The sequence below is a fragment of the Ptychodera flava genome, chromosome 2, assembly GCF_041260155.1.
Source record: "Ptychodera flava strain L36383 chromosome 2, AS_Pfla_20210202, whole genome shotgun sequence".
NCBI classification, from domain to species: domain Eukaryota; kingdom Metazoa; phylum Hemichordata; class Enteropneusta; family Ptychoderidae; genus Ptychodera; species Ptychodera flava.
This window is the reverse complement of record NC_091929.1, coordinates 6,163,055-6,182,637: the sequence shown is the minus strand read 5'-3', so window position 1 is coordinate 6,182,637 and position 19,583 is coordinate 6,163,055. Positions and strand designations below refer to the sequence as shown.

The window sequence follows — 19,583 nt, the reverse complement described above, 5'->3', positions numbered from 1 at the left end:
TCTAGATAAGGTCATCAAGACAACAATGGTGCCATGAACGTCAAGTATTGACATACTTTGTATCATTTATGGTTCCAAATAAAATATTAATAACAGATTTATAATTTGGCATAGCTGTTACATCACCTATACTGAACAACACAGAAACACACAACCTCCTGAGGTGGTCGTTATCCTATACATTTGAAACGTTGGATCTTTTCACACACAAAAAAAATTATTGTGTGAAAGAATTATGCAATTTTCACATTCCATTTGAAATGTAGTATTCCCTTTATGATGGAACCAGGAAGAGAATGAGGGGATGGGGAAATCACTTATGTGTATCTAAGCAACATCAAAACGGTCAATTGAGCAGACTATCATTTCCTCTTTTTGGCTTAACAGCTTTAAATTTATGTATTCTCCAGCATTTCCTTGATCTTTATAGAATACAGTTTTCCATTCTTCTTTCCACGTCATATCAAAACACCTAGTGTTTCACCTTGCCAACAATTTGTGTGTGTTTATTTTCAATGTCACTGTTGACAACTGATGCCATCTGGACTAGAATTAATCAATTACAACGGTAATATTGCATATTGTGTTGTGTTGGTACATTGTCTGGCCTGCAGGGCTTGATTAGGTTGGCATAGCATAGTCTCCTTGACATAGGGAGGGTCTTTGCCAATCACATGGTCTGTAAACTATGGCGTGGTTAGGTCAGCTCAGCATAGCCACCCTAACCAAGTGAAGGTCTCTGCATCAAGAAACATCCTTGGCTAGTGAAGAGGATGTTTGCAAGGCAATGATATACTTTATTTCTACGAATACTTTGGGGAAAAGATAACATTTAAATGTATTGGTTTTATAACCAGAAGTAATGAAACTTTTATCGAAATTTACAATTTTTATATACTTTAATGTAATTACATATTTATCCATCAATCTACAAATAAAGACACACATACTAGTCTGTGTATGTCAATACATAAACTGAAACTTTAAAACACACACGTAACATTTTAAAGGTGCCATGCTACACAGATAAACTTTAAAAGAGTTTCCCTGTAATGTTACAAGCGTTCTCTATTGTATTGGTATATCAAAGCACATGGTATTGAGGGGACATTAGAAATGATATCAGGGTTTCCAAATATGTTCCTACATTACAAAAACACAGGAATGTAGAAAAATTTGGTTACAGGCGGCAAAAATTAAAGTACAGGGGGTTACAAGTGGTATATCTGCACATAAGGTTTGTGCAAAATGTCCTAATTTTTTTATAAATTTTCACAGCTGGCAAATTTTAACTGACAGCCCATTGTTTTTGCCAGCTGCCAGCTACCGGTATTTTCTATATCCCTGAACAATTGCAAAAAGACTGAATATTAAAGATTTATTTCCTCCCTCATACTTCAAAGATCATGATTTAATCAAGAGTGAAAAAGTAAATCGCTCTCTCAGTGAACCTGTATGGTTTACCTGACAGGTGTCACACCTAGATTTTGAAACTGTCATGTGACATCAACTCCCTGGCCAGCTTTACTGGGTAACTCCTACATGTGAATATTGATGCTTTTGCTGACATATATATAAATTGAATGACAGTCAAGTTTGACAAAGACTACATGTTGGTAATACATAAAGGTCATTTAAGGTCAAATTGTTATGACTGAGCTGTGAATTAGTCAATTACAAAGATGTTCTAGGGAATCAGTAAGCGTCGCACTGTCTCTGAACAAAAATCCCCACCCCCTTTTATAAACCATAAAGATATAAGTGTGGCGCTGAATACGGCAGAGCCACTGGGTAAGAATTGATCGTGAAATTCACCATAAATTTGCCCTTGACTTTTAAGGATGTGAATCACGAATGCTCATATTCTCGGAATAGGTTGCCGGGTGATAAGATGCTGGCGTGGGGCCTGTGGTTTTAGGCATAGCCATTATCAATTACACCATGGTCCGTCAATCATAGAGGGACTGTGATTACACAGACCTTCACGCAGACTTTGATATTATGCAATTAGCGTAGCAGATGTACCCATTTGTCGCACACAGAAGCTGAGTATTTTACATTACGGTGACCAAATCAGAGTAGCTCCACACGGAGACGGTGTTCAAACGAAGGAAGTCACTTTCAGTCAAGAGCCAGTTTCACACACATCAACTTCTCGTGTCTCTATGCTAGTTGCCAGTGCACAACACTGTGTACCAAAACACTGTCTACATTCCCCGAAAACAAATATTAAATATCTTCTTTCAACTGTTAAATCAAGGTTACACCAGAGCAAGACTTGTCTCTACATTCAAACGCTTTTTGGCAGGTATCGCAAGCTGATAGATAAATACAATATCTCTCTTCGACAAATGATCACTGATGGCATCGGTGACATTGGGCCTTAGTTAGTGACCACTACCTATCTGACTTACAGATTGATATATGGCGGGTGCCACATGTGGGGCAGGATGCGCTTACTATTTTCGAAACACCTGACATCACTTCTTGGTCTTTGGCCAGAGGTCCATATATCTTTCTTTCATGAATTTGACTTTGTTTGTACCGTCTATTTACCGTCTGTTCTGTGCTGTTTTGTGTCTATGTTTACAACTATTGTCTTACAAATTTTGACCTAGTGTTATTGGATTATGGATTGGTATGATTGCGATTATTAAATATCTTCTTACCAATATCATTTTCTCGGTCCCATCGACTGTGCTGAATGGACGGTGTCGTCACGTCGCCGTCGTAGATAGTGTATGGCGTTCCAGAAAGCATCGGGTCCGTTTCTGAGTCGTTGATACTCATTTTTCGAAGCTAACATAACAGTCAGAAAATATGGAGAATAGTTGACAACTGAATGTACGTCAGATAAAGTCAGCTGGCTGTCTTGTGACTTGGACTTCGAACTTCAAACTCAAATGGCGGAAGTAAAGTGGCCAAGAGTTTCTCCACACTGCCACTGAGGGCGTATGTAATAAAACGTAAGACCTTTACGACACACATGCGAGACCATCATCTGCATCATCATCAGAATAATTCTCTCTCTCTCTCTCTCTCTCTCTCTCTCTCATTGTACCATTACACTTGTCCTACTATCGATCTGAAGCACGCGGGCGGGATTCTAGACCGAATATCATAATATGTCAACTGGGAAATTGCTAGCTGTGGGTCTATAGCTGTGGTGTTTTCAGACGGGATTCCTGCCTTTTACGGGCTGGTTTTGACTTTACGATTTTAACCCCGCCACGTAAAAGTCAAAACCAGCCCGTAAAAGGCAGGAATCCCGTCTGAAAACACCACAGCTACGGACCCACAGCTAGGAAGTTGCAGACATACGTTTCGCGTTTCACTGTATTGATAGTTTCTGTGTCAGAGAGGCACATTTCTCAATCCCTAAATATCAATAGGATTTTTAAAGGTGGGGTTTTCCACTTATTATCTATCTGACTGGTAAGAAAATAAATACTAAAGCAAAACTCAAAGGTTTTCAACTGTTCTGCTTTTGTTGCAACTTTTCTCAAAGAAATTTTTAACAATTCTCTTCTTATAATCATTATGGAGAAAATTTCGGCCCCGGCGTGTCATCGTGTCAAAAATTGACATTATGGCCCTCATACCATGCATTGAATTTGAGGAGAAAAATCCAATGTCGAATGTTCAGAAAAATGACATCGTGAACGGAAATTTGATTTGCTCACCGGCTTCACATTGGGAGACGACTGCATTAACTTGCATGGTACCTGAAACCCGAGTCCTTGCCTGAGCAACTCGGGTGACAAACAGAAGACTTTTAATCCCCAAGGTGTGAATGTTCCATTGTTATGTTTATCTTATCCAGCTGGTGCCATTGTAGGAAAGGCAGGTCTGTGAAATTGATCCTCTGGGGAAGTAGGGTATTCCTTTAGTTAATGGAGCCTTCCCGTAATGAACATTGTTCAATGCATTAGCTTGCATGCCATGACCCTCTGAAAAACTGCCCTCGAGACAATAGACTGAAGTTTACATCAACAGAAAAATAATACCTCATTTTGGAGCTGCCCTTCTTCGTCGCTGTTCAACAGTAAGACACAGCTCCCAGTGGTTGCCGCCATCGGTAAAGCTTAATCCTTCAAACGATCATCAAATTCAACAGACAGGTGGTGTACGCACCGCATACGACCTTTCGTGTACAACTTGAAATAACTAGTCCAACTGCATGTCACGGTCGTGCCAGCAACTCGGTTGGTAAGAATGACCGACTATTATATACCGGTATTTGGCGAGGAAGGTCACTAGAGGGGTTGCTCAGGGTTGCTAGAGTGCGTTTCCGCCTGTTTCAACGAGAGAGTCATACCATTTTTGACTTTGTCGTCCCTGCTTATTTCCGTTACGGTGCGTTTAATCGCCATTGAAAAGTGAGAAGTTATATCACCATCACCTCAGCTCCGAGGCAACCTTGAAACACATTCCTGCTGTAGACCCTGTAGTTTGGACCATCGGATCTTGCCGGAAGGGTGGCCAGACCTCGCGGCAGGGTTGTCATCAAATAGAAATATCTTCAGAGCAAAAATAAAAAAATAATACCGATTTGCAGACTTGGTGCTTTCGCTTGTGAAGTATTATATACTGAAATGACAACAGCGGCCGAGAAAGCGTTGAATAATTATTCAAAGCGAAAAGTCTGAGAGTCAAAGTCCGGGAAAAGGTGTCAAAATTTGGAGGTCAAAAAATAGCAAGGCGGTGTTCTGATGAACCCCTTCCAAGATTTTATAGTTCACTCCAATTTTAATAAGGTAGTATAAAGCGTCTCAAATTTGAAAGACAATTTTTTTTCCAAAATAAAGAAAGAAAACCAGAGGTCATTGTGAAAATTGTCCGATGGAAATGAATAACCTTAGATTTACCTATATTTGAAATAAAAAGTCGCCGTCGGACTTTCTCTTTTTTATAAACTATTTTCATTGTCTTGTTCGCAAAGGGACACTGTTTTATCTTTCTCCTAAAAATATGTTAATTCGGATAAACTGTCCTGTCAAGACTAAAATTCAGTCGCAAATATGCAAATGTATTGTAACCATATACTTAGACTTGTTTAAAGCTTGTGATTTATAAATTTTTGAGTGGCCAGGGGTGAATGCGATGATTTGTGTTCTGTTTTCATATAAAACATGTGAGTGGAGTGGATGCATACAGAGGACTTTCACCCGGAAAGTAATTCACTACTGCGCAGATCAAAGGTAAAGCGTTCGGTCGCTTGGAAAACCTGACCTGCGCCGCCGATTTTCAAATAAGTTTGCATGAAATAGGAGAGACACAAAAGAAAATATTGCAAAAGATTTTGTTTTGTTTTGTCTTGAACCAAGTCTACCATATATGCTTTACAATTAAGGTAGAATGCGCCTCTGGGACTGCTATTCGGACTCTCAAGTTTTTCAACCACTTGTTGGGGGTCATTCTAAAACTTAAGTGGTAAGAAAAATATTCACCTCTTGGTTTTAAAAAAGTGGAAATTGTATTTTCTCCAAGGAGTTAATACAGACATTGCGGCTAATTTGACTTTCAAATATCCGGGTAAATGTCAAGTAATTGGTTTCTCTAGTATTAACATTTGCACGGTGACCCCTTATTTTTTATTCGTGATTTGATGAGAGAATGTTTGAAACTTTCATTGAGGAAAGTTCGATCAAAAGTTGAAGTCTTTCACAATCGAGGCACAAACTACCTTAATGTCTATACATATGAGGAATCGAAGATATTAACACCATTGGCATGAGTGAAACACCAGCAGTGAACCACGTTACTATGGAGATAGCAATCCGTTACCAATATTATGAACAATCATTTTTCAAAAAAAATAAAACTCTATCTTTTCCTACTGCCTTTGTAAATTTTCACAGCTTCAACCGACTGTTATACAATTGTTTAATGTTTGCACAAAGCTCTCTATGATTTATGAACTGCAATCAGTTTTTCTAATGTTCTAACATACTAGCGTTTCCCTGGTTAATGATACTCAATGACATGAAGTGGCTCAAATACGGTCGACGGGTTTTAAATCCGCGTCAGCTAACGTTAGCTTGTGAGGTAGTGATCTAATTCTCGTGTGACTAGCAAAGCTGCTGTGCAGGCTGCGGTGAGCCTATAAATGAACAGAGCGCCCTCAGTGGTGTTTTGCACAAGCCTAACACACAAGACACCGCCAAATGCATTTTCACTGTTTCGAATCCAACAGGGAAACAAAGCACAGCAGCCATCTACCCATAAAGTGCAGGTCAGCATGTAACTCCGCACACTACAGAAAAGCCCTGACACTAATTCACCATAATTTCCCCAATGAAGCACCAAAAATTCATCCTTGTAACATTATTCTCTCTCTCTCTCTCTCTCTCTCTCTCTCTCTCTCTCTCTCTCTCTCTCTCTCTCTCTCTCTCTCTCTCTCTCTCTCTCTCTCATATGTACATTTTGCAGTTTATCTTTGGGTCATGCTGCCTTACCATAGACAATGCATATATGTGCATAGTCACACATTTGTAAGTAGAGTGTTCCTATTGGATTCTTTAACCAAAGTTCTGTGGATGTAACTGAATTTCATTAACACTATAATTAAACATTGAATATGTAATAACGCAAAACCAAGAATTTACATCACACCGTACTCAATGTATGAAAACCAAGGTATTGCTAATATATCATTTCAAAATTCGTTCAGATGCTGGCGCATGCGCACTCACTAATTGTAAAGCCACGAGAGAATGTTATTGACTGAACGAAGGTTAGTACCTATTAACCAACGTTTAAAGAGAAGTTATGGCCTAACGACAATTAACTTGACTGTCGATCGATTATTTGATCGCACGATCATACAAACACAGCCATCCCAGGCATGCTGCACTGGCGTTGGATATAAACTGATGTTACGTAAGTGATTCTGTGGTTGTGAACTGAGAGTTTGAACACACTCGCCACCTGTTGGATTACTGATACGATTCAGCGAAGCAGAACGGAAACTGTGATTTGTAAAGTAACTACCGTGTCGCTTGATAGTCTGCTCGGTATAGGAAAGCACGTTACGCTAGGACTGCTACTGACCACAGACGTATTGTAACAAATACTGTGTTTGCAATATATCCGCCACCACGTTTACAAATGCACTTATCGGTGAAGCTATCCTAAACCGGCCTGCCAGGTGATTGTTGTGGTTTTAACGCCAAGATCTGTCGGCTTGGTTTCCAAACGACTGGTTAAAATCCTGCAAAAGACGAATAATTGTTTTTCTCCCAGAATGCTATGGTTGTTGTGCACGCTGTCTAGACATTTTTACCCTTCTAAGGAGTAACAATGAAGTCGCGAATAAACCACAGAGGTCGCTAACATCAAGATACAGCCGTCAAAGTTATATGGTAACTCGTTTCCCGCCGACCAGACGTCGAGACTGTAACATGAAGGGTAAGTAGCAAAACAGCGTGTCTTTCATCATTTTATCATTGCGTCGCCTTCCATTAAAAATGAATTCCTCCGCAAACCAAAGAAACGACAGTATTCCACTGAATTCAATCGGGCGTTATCAATGATTGTAATCACCAAATCAAATCATAATCACCATGGTAACACCTGATGCACAGTACCGTGTGTTTTGCTACAACTATATATCTTACAACATTAACAACAATTGTATCACGCACATACACTTAGCTTCACAACCTGAAACGACTTTTGAAATCATCGTTAAATGTTAAAGGGGTGTTATCAACCAGTATCCACTTAGTTTAACTTTGTTGCAAAAACAAACTCACGTAAACAGAATGTTGACTTTCGCTTTGCTCTGCGATTAACTCTACCAATTAAACTCTGAAATCAATTACCTATGCTATCATCGGTTTTTACACCCGGTCAATAAATGTTCTTGTATACCACGGATCAAAGGCTGATCTCATGACGTCATCCATTAATGCCCTTCCAATACACCACACAATGGTACGACGGGCGTGTTTAGAGCACGTCAAATGCACTGTGGCTTACATATAGTTTGTTTGGTCGCTAATAAATCACGCCAATTCATGCAACATACCTCTAAAAACTAAATCTTTGGCAACCTGTTCTGTAATGTCAAACACACAAATCGAACGCGACAGTCTGTTCAGGCACGTAGTACATATTACAAGTTTAAGGAAAGACGTTCTCTGAAAGTTTGCTATGAAAAGTTGTCCGCTGGCAGTAATCCTAAACCTCTGGACGTCAAACTTGAATGACATCTGATTTGAAATTGCATGATATCATAAATAGAGTGAAATAAAAAAAATGATGGCGCTTTTCTTTACGTTGCCATTTACACTTATGACTTTTTGCGGGGTCACTTCTCGGCCGCATACATCCATTTCAGTTTTATTGCCCGGTAGTCGTTGGTATTGTCGAGGTAGCACGTTCCAAGGTGCACACTCCAATCACAAATGGCCTTACAATGTTCCATCTGCTATTCGATTCCATTGCACATGGTAGCATTCCATCATTTTCACGACCAACAAATGACCCTACGGCTGTCCGTGGATCAAGGTACCATGGAGACAAATGAAGGCCATGGCAACCACGAGAAGGATACGCAGAAACCATATAGCGACAGAATCACGCGCGCTTTTGACGAGATCTGCTTATATTGCTCGGTGACCATACCTTTACGCACATAATTTCTGTTTTCGCGCTGTCATTCTGATGTAACTCTCCATATGCAAGGATATTTGATAACGGAAGTCCTAATCGGATTTGTCAGAATCCTCTCAGCAACAAAAGCATTATACGACTGGTGCCCTATTTTCGCAAAACCCATTGAACATAGCGAGCTATCGCCACGTTATATAATCTTAACAACCGACAGCACTGGACCGAGTTGACGAGGTCCTTTAGATTGGTGTTGGGAAAACCTATAGCAATTTGTACCGTGGACTGAAAAGGGCAACGGAAATTGAGGTGAGATGTTATTAGCGCTAATGGATTTGATTGTGTTTTAGTCACCGAGTAATGTCAATAGTTGCATCGCATTGAGTGAAAAATAACTGTACAATCTGTCAATTAATTACGTATAAGTTGATTGCAAATCGAAATGAGGGAAAACGTGCATCGTTTGGCGTCATCTCTTATACTTTCCTGCCCTGAGTCACCGTGCAACACGAGGTAACCCCGCTACGTGAAAATTGGACAAGAATTGCGAAAAACGTTCGGGGATACATCCAAGGAAGATGATGTTGTTGTCGTCACCTGTCCTGCGTAAGAATTTACAAAGTGACAATCGTTAGCTATCTACTATATCTGTAAGTCAGAATTTTAACTTCCGAATGATTTCAGTTACGTCTTTTGATTTGATACGCGTACGACGGTCCCTTCTCAACGCCTATGACAGGAAAATATTTTTGTTGGCAATTGTCCATCTCAGTGTAACCTACTTTAACTGATATTTAAAAAGCCCAAACTTCTTGTTTATGACATTCAATTTAACAACCAAAGAATGGTGTAAACGCGAAGCTCAGTTACTGAGGAGAACTCGTTGCGGTGTAAGATGTTCAATTCCGCGGATGTTCACTCTCGCGTCTAAGAGACAACAAGGCAACCTGCGGTCTTCTTGGAAGGACACCTGTTCTTCTTTCATCTGATTAATAAAAATTGTTTGTCGCGTTACTCAAATTGGCTGTAAGTGTTGAAATCTATGCTGGCAGAATTGTTTCCCAATCCTGATTGTAACTATGTATGTATGTATGTATGTATGTATGTATGTATGTATGTATGTATGTATGTATGTATGTATGTATGTATGTATGTATGTATGTATGTATGTATGTATGTATGTATGTATGTATGTATGTATGTATGTATGTATGTATGTATGTATGTATGTATGTATGTATGTATGTATGTATGTATGTATGTATGTATGTATGTATGTATGTATGTATGTATGTATGTATGTATGTATGTATGTATGTATGTATGTATGTATGTATGTATGTATGTATGTATGTATGTATGTATGTATGTATGTATGTATGTATGTATGTATGTATGTGTGTATGTGAGTGTATGTATGTATGTATGTATGTATGTATGTATGTATGTATGTATGTATGTATGTATGTATGTATGTATGTATGTATGTATGTATGTATGTATGTATGTATGTATGTACTATGGATGTACTATGTATGTATTTATGTAAGTATGTGTTAATAAGCGTATATAATGTCGTACGTACGTATCTGTATACTAGGTATGGATGTGTTAATGCGTGTATGTAAGCTTTATGTATATATATTCATGATATCTGTTATATATTTAATTCATTTCTTTCTATTTAGACCACATGGCCAATGTTTTATTGCCCGGTCGTCGGACTCTACTTCCAGAGAGCCCCTTTCCAAATCGTCGTGTGACATCGGTATTGCCAGTTATGGAAAGCTGGGAGGTCGAGTCAGTGGCCAGTTCCCTCGCTACTACCATAGTCAACCTCACACCCGACGTCAATACCGCCTACGATACTGTGAGAGTGAGAGGCTCGTCTGCGGCTAGTAATTATACGGAACAGAGGTAGGTATGGAGAGAGAGAGAGAGAGAGAGGAGAGAGAGAGAGAGAGAGAGAGAGAGAGAGAGAGAGAGAGAGAGAGAGAGAGAGAGGGAGGAAGGGGAGACTGGCAGATAGACAGACCTGGGTGTCAGACAGACAGACAGACAGACAGACAGACGGACACCCACAGACAAGCGGAAACAGAAATAGGAGCTGGTAGACACAGTTGGACAGACAGACAGACAGAGGAGAGGATTGGCAGAAAGAAAGATACAGGCAAAATATATTTTATGGAAAGTACTCATAACTAATATAATACTGGTATATGTGTCTTCAAGTTTGCAAAATAGAAGGTGTACTCATTTCTAAATTCGATTAATCATGGACAATAGATGGAATTCAAGGATCTTTACGAAGATGATCACATATTTTGTAGTTGATATAGAAAAAATTCCCCCTACCTGGTGGAACTTTCATAAACATGATCTCACATGGATGTGTAACAAAATCAGAATTGGAAAGTGGACTCTTTTTCACACGTGACAGGTGGAGGGCGCTTTGGACAAAAACCTATATATGACACCATTCAGTAAAGTGCCAGACTTGTGCCAGACTATGACAACTTTGTTACTTAGAAACGAATTCAAAAAGATTTCATGGAATTTTGATATTTTAATCCTTGTGCAATGAAAACATCTTGATTTGAAACCTTTAGGATCCTTGTATGGATCTTGACCTGGTAAAATCACAGCTACGTTAATTGATTAAATTCAGGCGCTTATGCGTATATTTGTGGTGGTCATATTTGAGTCCCAACTCGAAAATTAGTTTTGTTGTTAAAATATAAGTTGTGTGTTCGTCATCAATGTTTGAAAAAGTTCTGTACATGTGGTCCCACTGACTCAGAGGTAACCATTCTTACATAAGTTGCATTTAATTTCAGACCATCGTATCGAAAAAAATGCCATTTGATAAAGGTAATAGGGTTTTAAGTATTGCTTGCATCTATATTTCTCAGGTCCCCTCCGATCAACAAGAAATCGTCAAGCGCTGAGAGGACACGCTTGAAACGTGTCACGTGGGCCCCGCTGCCTCCCCTCAACTACGAAAGCTGCTTCGGATACCAGCTCAATGAACGTAACGGCAAAAGGCCTAGGAGCGGCTTGAAGACCGAAATTAACTGTTTTCGAGACGGAACAAACGACAAGATAGTTTTAAATACAAATATGTATCCCTATGTAATGAAGGATATAGTCTGCCCTCACAGGGGCAAAGTATACGGACAGTACTGTGAGATACTGGGCCCGAAGGCGTGCATGTCCTGTTTGGAGACGGCTAATAAACGTCTCATGGAGGAATATCACAAAAATACTTTTCCTACGGTTGAAGTTTCTACGACATGTCTGGTGGCGCCAAAACTGGCTGAAGTCCTTCTTGACAAGTCGAGGTGCCATTGCAAGAATAAAGAGAGTATTTTCTATCAACTTAGTAAGAGCGACAGCGATGAGCCCTCCGATGTTCACGCCTATACCCCCGAATCACTGATAAGAAGCCGGAACAGCTCCCGCTCCGGCAATTCTCGTCAAGAAGATGACGGCCGGGTCAAGTCTCGCCAGGCGCGTGAAGTGAGATGCTCACCCCAATCTCCGCGTCGTCAGACACAAAGAGCGTCGGTAAAGCGTCGCCGAGACGGAATAAGCCCCATCAAGTCTCGGCTGCAACGAGGAGAAGTGGCAAAATCACGCTTTGATATCGAGAGTCCCAGTCCTGACCAATGCCGACGTGAAAACGGACACAGATCTAGACAAAGATTTCGAATTTGTGATTCGTGCAAAATGTTCAAATTATGATTTGTAGATATGTGTCGAAATTCGATGAGAAATATAAGGAAGACGCTGGAACTAATGAGTGATGATGCAGAACTTGAACTTGTTTACTGAAAACGGAACTACAGCTAGCTATGCGTCACGACCCAGCATCTGATACATCAGAGTATCTCTCAATGAGATTGTGGGTCCCGGTTCTGTCTGTGAGTGAATGTGTGAGCGGCCAATTATACAATATCGTGGCTACGTCGGATAAATTTTCATGACAACGACACATGCTGAAAGAGAATTACTGAAAGGTGTTCAAAGATTGAATACAGCAACAAAAAACACAGTAACTGCAACGAACTTGAACTTCAGATCTACGAGCACTACGAAAAAGAAACTGAACCAAAATTACCTCAAGAAACAAAGGATTACCTTACGTACAAACGTAAAGACATTTCGTTGGTGATAAGAACAACTAACCATGAGAAGAATGTACAACTGAAGAACTGAGTACAAACTCACAATGAAGGCATGGACAAATTTTTCTATTGTACATTTATCATTTTTTAGTTCTGTGCAAACTGTACAGCAGCAAATTCGAGTCAGTGTAACCTTACTGATTTTTGTCAGAAAGTCACTTTTCGCCACTACTAAATCACTTCAGACATTACGATCACGTATCGATTTCGGTGACATTTCAATCATGTTTATTTTTTCTCATAAAAGTTAACGCTGTTTGTCCAAATCGCATTGTTTCCCTTTCGCTGGAAAACAAAGAACTGCAATGAACTTCTCCAAGCGTCACGAAAAAGAAGCTGAATTGAACCAAATTAACCTAAAGAAGCAAAGGATTAACTTACGGATAAACGTAAAGACATTTCGTCGGGTACCGGGCAGGAGTGATAAGAATAATTACCCGTGAGAAGAATATACACCTTAAGAAGCGAAAACTCATAATGAAGGCTTAGACAAATAGGTTAAAATATACTGTACATTCGTTATCTACTTTTTAGTTTTGTAAAAATTGTGCAGTAGCAAAGTAATTAGAGTATAACCTTTGTCGATCTTTCTCAAAAAATTACTTTTCGCCTCTGCCAAATTGCCATTGGTGACAGTGCAACCATGTTTTCTATTATAAAAGTTGTTTGTCCCAAATCAAATTGTTTCACTTTCGCTGGAAAAAAAAACAGAACAGCAACGAACTTCTACGAGCGCCACGAAAAAGAAACTGAAACCAAATTACTTCAAGAAGCAAACTTACCGTACGGACTAAAGTACAGACATTTCGTTGGTGTGTGATAAGAACAATAAAATTAACCATGAGAAGAATTTACACCTCTATCAAGAAGCACAAACTCACAGTGAAATGGTGGCTTGGACAAATATGTTAAAAACTTTAAATATTACAGTGTACATTTGTTATCTATTTTTAGCTCTGTGAAAACTGTATAGCAGCAAAGTAATTTGGAGTAAGTGTTGTTGATCCTTTTCAAAAAAATACTTTTCGCCTCCACATCTCCAGACTACATATGTGACAATTGCCATCAGTAACAATTCCACCATGTTTTCTCTCATAAAAGTTGCTTTTCCAAAATCTAATTGTTTCACTTTCGCTGGAAAACAAAGAACTGCAACGAATTCTGACAAATGCCACGAAAAAAAGCTGAACCCAATTACCTCAAGAAGCAATGAAGGATTACCTTACGGACAAACCGTAAAGACATTTTCGTCGGTGAACTAGGAACACTTAACCATGAGAAGAATGTAAACCTTGAGAAGCACAGACTCACAATGAAATGAAGGCTTGGACAAATGTGTTAAAAACTTCGACAATTTTCGTCTGCATTTGTTATCTACTTTAAAGCGCTGTGCAAATTGTGCAGCGGTCAGGCCTTCAAGATGAGGCCAAGTCAGGTTCCGTATTCAATAAACAAGTTCAAGTTCAACATCATCACTCATAAAATTGTGAGAGATGTCTCATATCATAGACTGGATCACAGAGTACAATGATAGACTGTACTAAAAGACAATCATTTTGCACGAAACCATTGCTACAAAATGAAGAGTGACAGTTTAACGAGTGGTTCTGCCTTGCTGAGGGTGATAAACAATTTCACGACTGAGGATTGTTGTTTGATTCTAGCCATAAATTACCTGTATCACCGGCCTTCCTGAGATACGCGATATCTCAAATCGCTTCAACGTTTCCCATCAAATTAAATAAAGCGTTTTATTCATTTTACGTGCAAGTAATCTTATACACGATGGAAGTTTAATTGTACCCATCAACATTGAGGTCATTGATGACAGACCACACACGTACTAATAGTCATGTGTACGCCTACACTCTGATCATCAGATGTGAAACGAATAAGGTCGCTTTGACACTATACTTGTAGGACCTTTGCCATCGCTGCACCTACACCAACATTTGTCCGGAAATTTTGTTCCTTCAAGAAGTAAGTTCGATACACAGCATAGTAAAATTGAAATAACATCGAAAGCACCAAAACTGTGATATAATATTACGTTTAGTTCTATATATGTGAATGATTGCAGTTGTGGCCAGTATAGGGCGTGCTCACCAAGATTTGATGTGACCAGGAACTTGGCAAATCGCCCACAACCGTTATTTGTTTTATATCTTCGAATACCATGGATCATTTTCATTCCTTGGATGACAAAACATTTTCCACGTATCCGATACTCTATTTGGTGTTTTTCATTGACCACAAGCAGTCGTTTGCAAAATATGTAGACGCGCTTTCCACCGAAATTCAGGCAGAATACGCATCGTTGTAACATAACATAACATGATTAAAATTTTAAAATGCTTTCTGGTCAACAACTTTGTGATGATTATATAAAGAAATGTAACTATTCACCGCTCTCTTCTTGTAGAGTACAGAGTTGAACATTAAATTACAGACCTCTGACGAAATGTACGAGTGATGTGTCACATTTTGATTTTTACATGAGTGAAGAAAACCCTGAGAGCATGGTTACTCTACCCTACGAGAGAGAGAGAGAGAGAGAGAGAGAGAGAGAGAGAGAGAGAGAGAGAGAGGAGAGGAGAGAGGAGAATTATTGTACTAGATGTCTTTTTTTCAAACGGTCTGAACGTTGTTATAAACACATTGAAATCCCAAAATTTAACACCTGCAATTGCCCAAACAGTTTGCTATGTATCTTTTGGGGTTTTTTCAATAAAAGTTTCGGGAAGTTTCCTATCTTCAAATAGTGTTGTTGTATCTGTAAGTTCGACAGATATTATCATCAAGGACATCACCGGATTTCATAAAACTTCATGTTGAGTGGTTACCCTGCAGGGGTCAGGGTTCAAAGATCGAAGCCTCATATGTTTGTATATGTACTCTAACAAAGTAGACAACTTTAAGAAACTGCGAAGTAGTAAATATAAGAATGTGACAAATGCACGTAAGCATTCAGCTTAAGATCCTCGCATAGGGACAGTTCACATCTCCAGGGGTGGGGAGGGGTGTAGGGGTTTCTTGGTCTCATTACAGGTTTCTTGTTGCTATTGTTTATTTTATTTTAATACGTTGACTATGATTATATTGCCAATAAATATTTCTACTACCACCCTTTTGATGTCTTGTTCTTATGTTAGCACTGGTTTTGCAAAGATTTCTTTTCTATATCACTGTGTCATGTATTTGTCCTTTGATCATTTTATGCAACGTTTTGTCACTGTGTTGCGTCTATTATCTAATGCGCCAAATCAAGGAACAGTAACTTACTAATCCGTGGACGCTGTCACCAGATTATCACCGTAATTTTGACAAAGTCAACAACGAAGGCACCGGCAAGGATATAACAGAGGACTGTTATACCCTTTCAGTGGTGCGTTTGTTGTTGACTTTGTCAAAGTTAATTCGGTAATAATCTGGTGACAACGTCCACGGATTAGTAGCGTACACAGATCATTAGCTAACACTTGCTTGCATTTGCCGTAGACACGTCTTCTGTCTATGCTTTCAAACAACGACGCTGTCGAAAGACTAATGTCGCGAGAAAGTATCTGAAATGAGGATAAGTCGGGATGCAAAGTTTCCTCATCATTGGCAAAATACATCGATTAAGGTTCAATATTCATGAATCATAAACGTTTTCTTCATAAACAGCATTGATAACGGGGACAATTGACTCAACATCAAGAAAGTGAAAATAACCGTTTAGGCAGTAAAATGTTCTGTGTTTGTCACAGCCATTGTTTATTGTGATTGACATGTCTCGTGAAGAGTTTTGATTTTTTACGCAAAATCCTCATTAAAAGGAGTAGGGCACACACGACCCGTAATTACAAAAATGAGCATTTTCGGCACGTTTAAAAAAAAACAACAAATTTAAGTGCGCTATGGCGAGGGACACTATATGAAATAAGATGGGAAAGGTTAATGGTTTTGACATTCTTCGTTCGTTTAAGGCTCATAAATTCAAGTACCGTTACAGCTTTTCGTCCATTTCCGGTATTTATTAGGCCTACTAATACAGTTGACTTTCTTGTTTTGCTCCAAAGTTCACCGAATTGTATCATGACGCTTGTCGAAATTGAAAAACTTCAACTTTTGCTAAAACCTTCTCTAAAGAAACTGTTAAGGTTCCAAGACAAGAAATTGACCTTTTGAAGCTAACAATTCTCTAGTGGTTAATATGCTCAGAACCCCCGTAAATTATATATTTTCGGAAAGCCTAGATATAGGGGAACATTTTGGTTACCATAGTGTCACCATTATTTACATAACTATCACGTGACAGGTAATTTGCATAACCTTTCAAAAATCGGTTTTCCCTATGTTTTGTTTCAATGCTTTGAGATATGTGCCTGAAATTTTTGTGAGTGCATGCTGTCTTAAGGATCTTTCAAAATAGTGTCTCAGAATTTTTCTAAACCTTCTGAAATAATTTTTATGCCAGAAAAACTTCCAGAGCGGTGAATTTAAGCCTAGTTGATTTCTTTAAAATTGTGCTCAAATAAAAACTAAGCAATATATAAAAAATCTGAGACACACTTTTGAAGACCGTTGTGACAGCTTGCATTCCAGCAGGTTTGAGTCAGATATTTTGAAGTATTGAGACAAAACGTAGGAAAAACCGATTTTTGAAAGGTTATGCAAATTACCTGTTACGTGATAGTTATGTAAACAATGGTGACACAGTGGTTACCAAAATGTTCCACTCTATCTAGGCTTTCAGAAAATGTATAAATTACGGGGTTCTGAGCTTATTAGCCACCAGAAAATTGTTATATTAAAGAGGTCAATTTATTGTCTTGGAACCTTAACACCTTTTCAAATCGAGAATAAAAACCCTGGGCTTGCAGTGGCACATTTGGTAGTGGACAAGCAAATCATGCTTAAGTACAGATATAAAGTTGTTGTCATCTTGAGAGAAATTAAATTTTCTATTTAAAAGACTAAGGTGGTGAAAAATTTATGTACTTGACGAACTCTAAGATAAGCTCACATAAGAGTAGACCAGAAAGCAAATCATGAAAATTTGAGAGTCCAAATGTCTATCCCCGAGTCGCATTCGACCTTAAGCAATGAGCAACTACTGTACAGCGCATGCACGAAACTGACTAAATATTGACTTCGAGTGAAAACAACAGGTGGCGCACTCATCAATAGGGTAATCGATAGTCTACGCAGCATATGAAAGGAAACTGAGTTCCTTGACTACATAGGGACAAGTCACGTGACACGCCTTCTAGTTTCCTTCTCAACATATCCAGCAAGGACGTGAAGAGTCATTTCGAACGAATTTTGTCAAATGTGACGAAAACAGATGTACTTTGGTTTATGCAAAACATTACGTCACAGCGCTAGCGGGCTGTCGCTGATGGTCGGTCTCATAACAATATGTGAGTATACTTTTCATTTCCTTGACGTGTGTACTGTACAATATTGCACTGTGCTACTATTAGGATGTAGTTACTGCAACAGAATATGTAAGTTGTCTGCATATCAACACATTGGAAAAATCTGAAATCCTGCGTTAAGTCAGACAAAGTCTACCCTCCTCATACTCCTAATACTAACAATATTTATTCTGGTATTCAAGAGAACTTGCAGCAGTAACTCTGAAAGATATAGCTACGTACTTGTACAGAACTTGTAACAGCGAGTAGAATTAAGACAAAATGACCCCATCATTTTCTAAGTTCTGCATTAACTTGCATCACTGTACGTCCATCAGTACTTGCGCTCTATATGCAGAACACATAATAATGAATTTGTGACGTATGAAGCACCATAAAATTAGACATTTTGCGTATTTTGTTGACCATTTGAAACATGATTAATAATTCATTTTGTCTTCATGTTCCATTGTTACTGTCGGAACCTTACACTGTGTACACGGAAGGAGCTAAACAACTGTCAATATTCGGCGGCGGCCAGAAAAAGCTCGTATCATATTTCTCTGATCGCAAAGCGTTGGAATATCATCATTAAAACTGATTTTTCTTCATGTGTTATGACGAAAATTAATGATTATTACCTAAAAACCTCTGTTACGCGGGCACAAACATTGACAAAAGCAAGGCTTGTCGACAAATCGATTTAAACACGCATGAAACAAAGCGGTCTTTGTTAATATTGTTTGTATTACATATCGCCATCGAAAAAAGCTTTGAATAGCTCAACGTTTTGTCACCTTTAGAAAAATGTATAGAATACTGTCTCATCTAGTATGTATTTTGAGTTCAGCGTTTTTACTTATTCTGAGTCATTCATGGTTAAAGTTCGATTTAAAAACCAAATAAATTACGTTCTAACAATATGTGTATTTAGTATATGTGAGAGCAATATTTTTTTCACCTTTATTTAATCAAATTCCACCATGATTATCACTTTTTTAAAAATCTTAATATGAGAGTATATATATATATATATATATATATATATATATATATATATATATATATATATATATATATATATAGTAGAGATGCACACACAAATACGTATGTATATGACATTGTGTATGTATTTACAAAACACACATACATTTACATGCAGTTTACAAAATTATAAATTATTTAGTCACGGGGCTACTTTCATTTTTTACAGCATATTTATCCCTTTTTAAGGTGAACACTTTAGAAACACGTATTGTTCCAGACAAAGGAAACTATGTTTGCTGCCAAAATTGTGATCGAAAGGACTGATTTAGACATGGTGTGTTGTGTGTCAATTATGAAGAATTCAGTTCGAAAGGACGCGGACATGTAATTT

At 38.5% G+C, this 19,583-nt stretch overlaps 2 protein-coding genes across 4 annotated transcripts in view; one reads left to right on the top strand and one right to left on the bottom strand.

Annotated features, from left to right (window-relative positions):
- LOC139152168 (two pore channel protein 2-like) overlaps positions 1–2,925 on the bottom strand; it is a 42,794-nt gene extending 39,869 nt beyond the window's left edge. Inside the window, exon 1 of the mRNA XM_070725292.1 lies at positions 2,670–2,925. Coding sequence (XP_070581393.1) covers positions 2,670–2,790 — 121 coding nt within the window. The 5' untranslated portion in view covers positions 2,791–2,925. The remainder of the gene's footprint in view (positions 1–2,669) is intronic.
- Positions 2,926–6,712: 3,787 nt separating this feature from the next.
- On the top strand, positions 6,713–15,926 carry LOC139152126 (uncharacterized). Of its 3 annotated transcripts, XR_011556569.1 has the most exons (4): positions 8,833–8,925; positions 10,305–10,533; positions 11,529–15,020; positions 15,566–15,926. XR_011556569.1 is itself a non-coding variant. In XM_070725222.1 (3 exons), exons 1-3 carry the CDS (start codon positions 7,362–7,364, stop codon positions 12,358–12,360), a joined length of 1,110 nt encoding a protein of 369 aa, XP_070581323.1. In that variant the 5' UTR covers positions 6,713–7,361; the 3' UTR covers positions 12,361–15,268. The 3 variants fall into 3 exon arrangements, 2 of the variants coding, with proteins under 2 accessions (XP_070581323.1, XP_070581331.1); XM_070725222.1 differs by lacking the exons at positions 8,833–8,925; positions 15,566–15,926 and adding an exon at positions 6,713–7,410 and having other exon boundaries at positions 11,529–15,268; XM_070725230.1 differs by lacking the exon at positions 15,566–15,926 and having other exon boundaries at positions 11,529–15,268.
- The last annotated feature ends 3,657 nt before the right edge of the window (positions 15,927–19,583 follow it).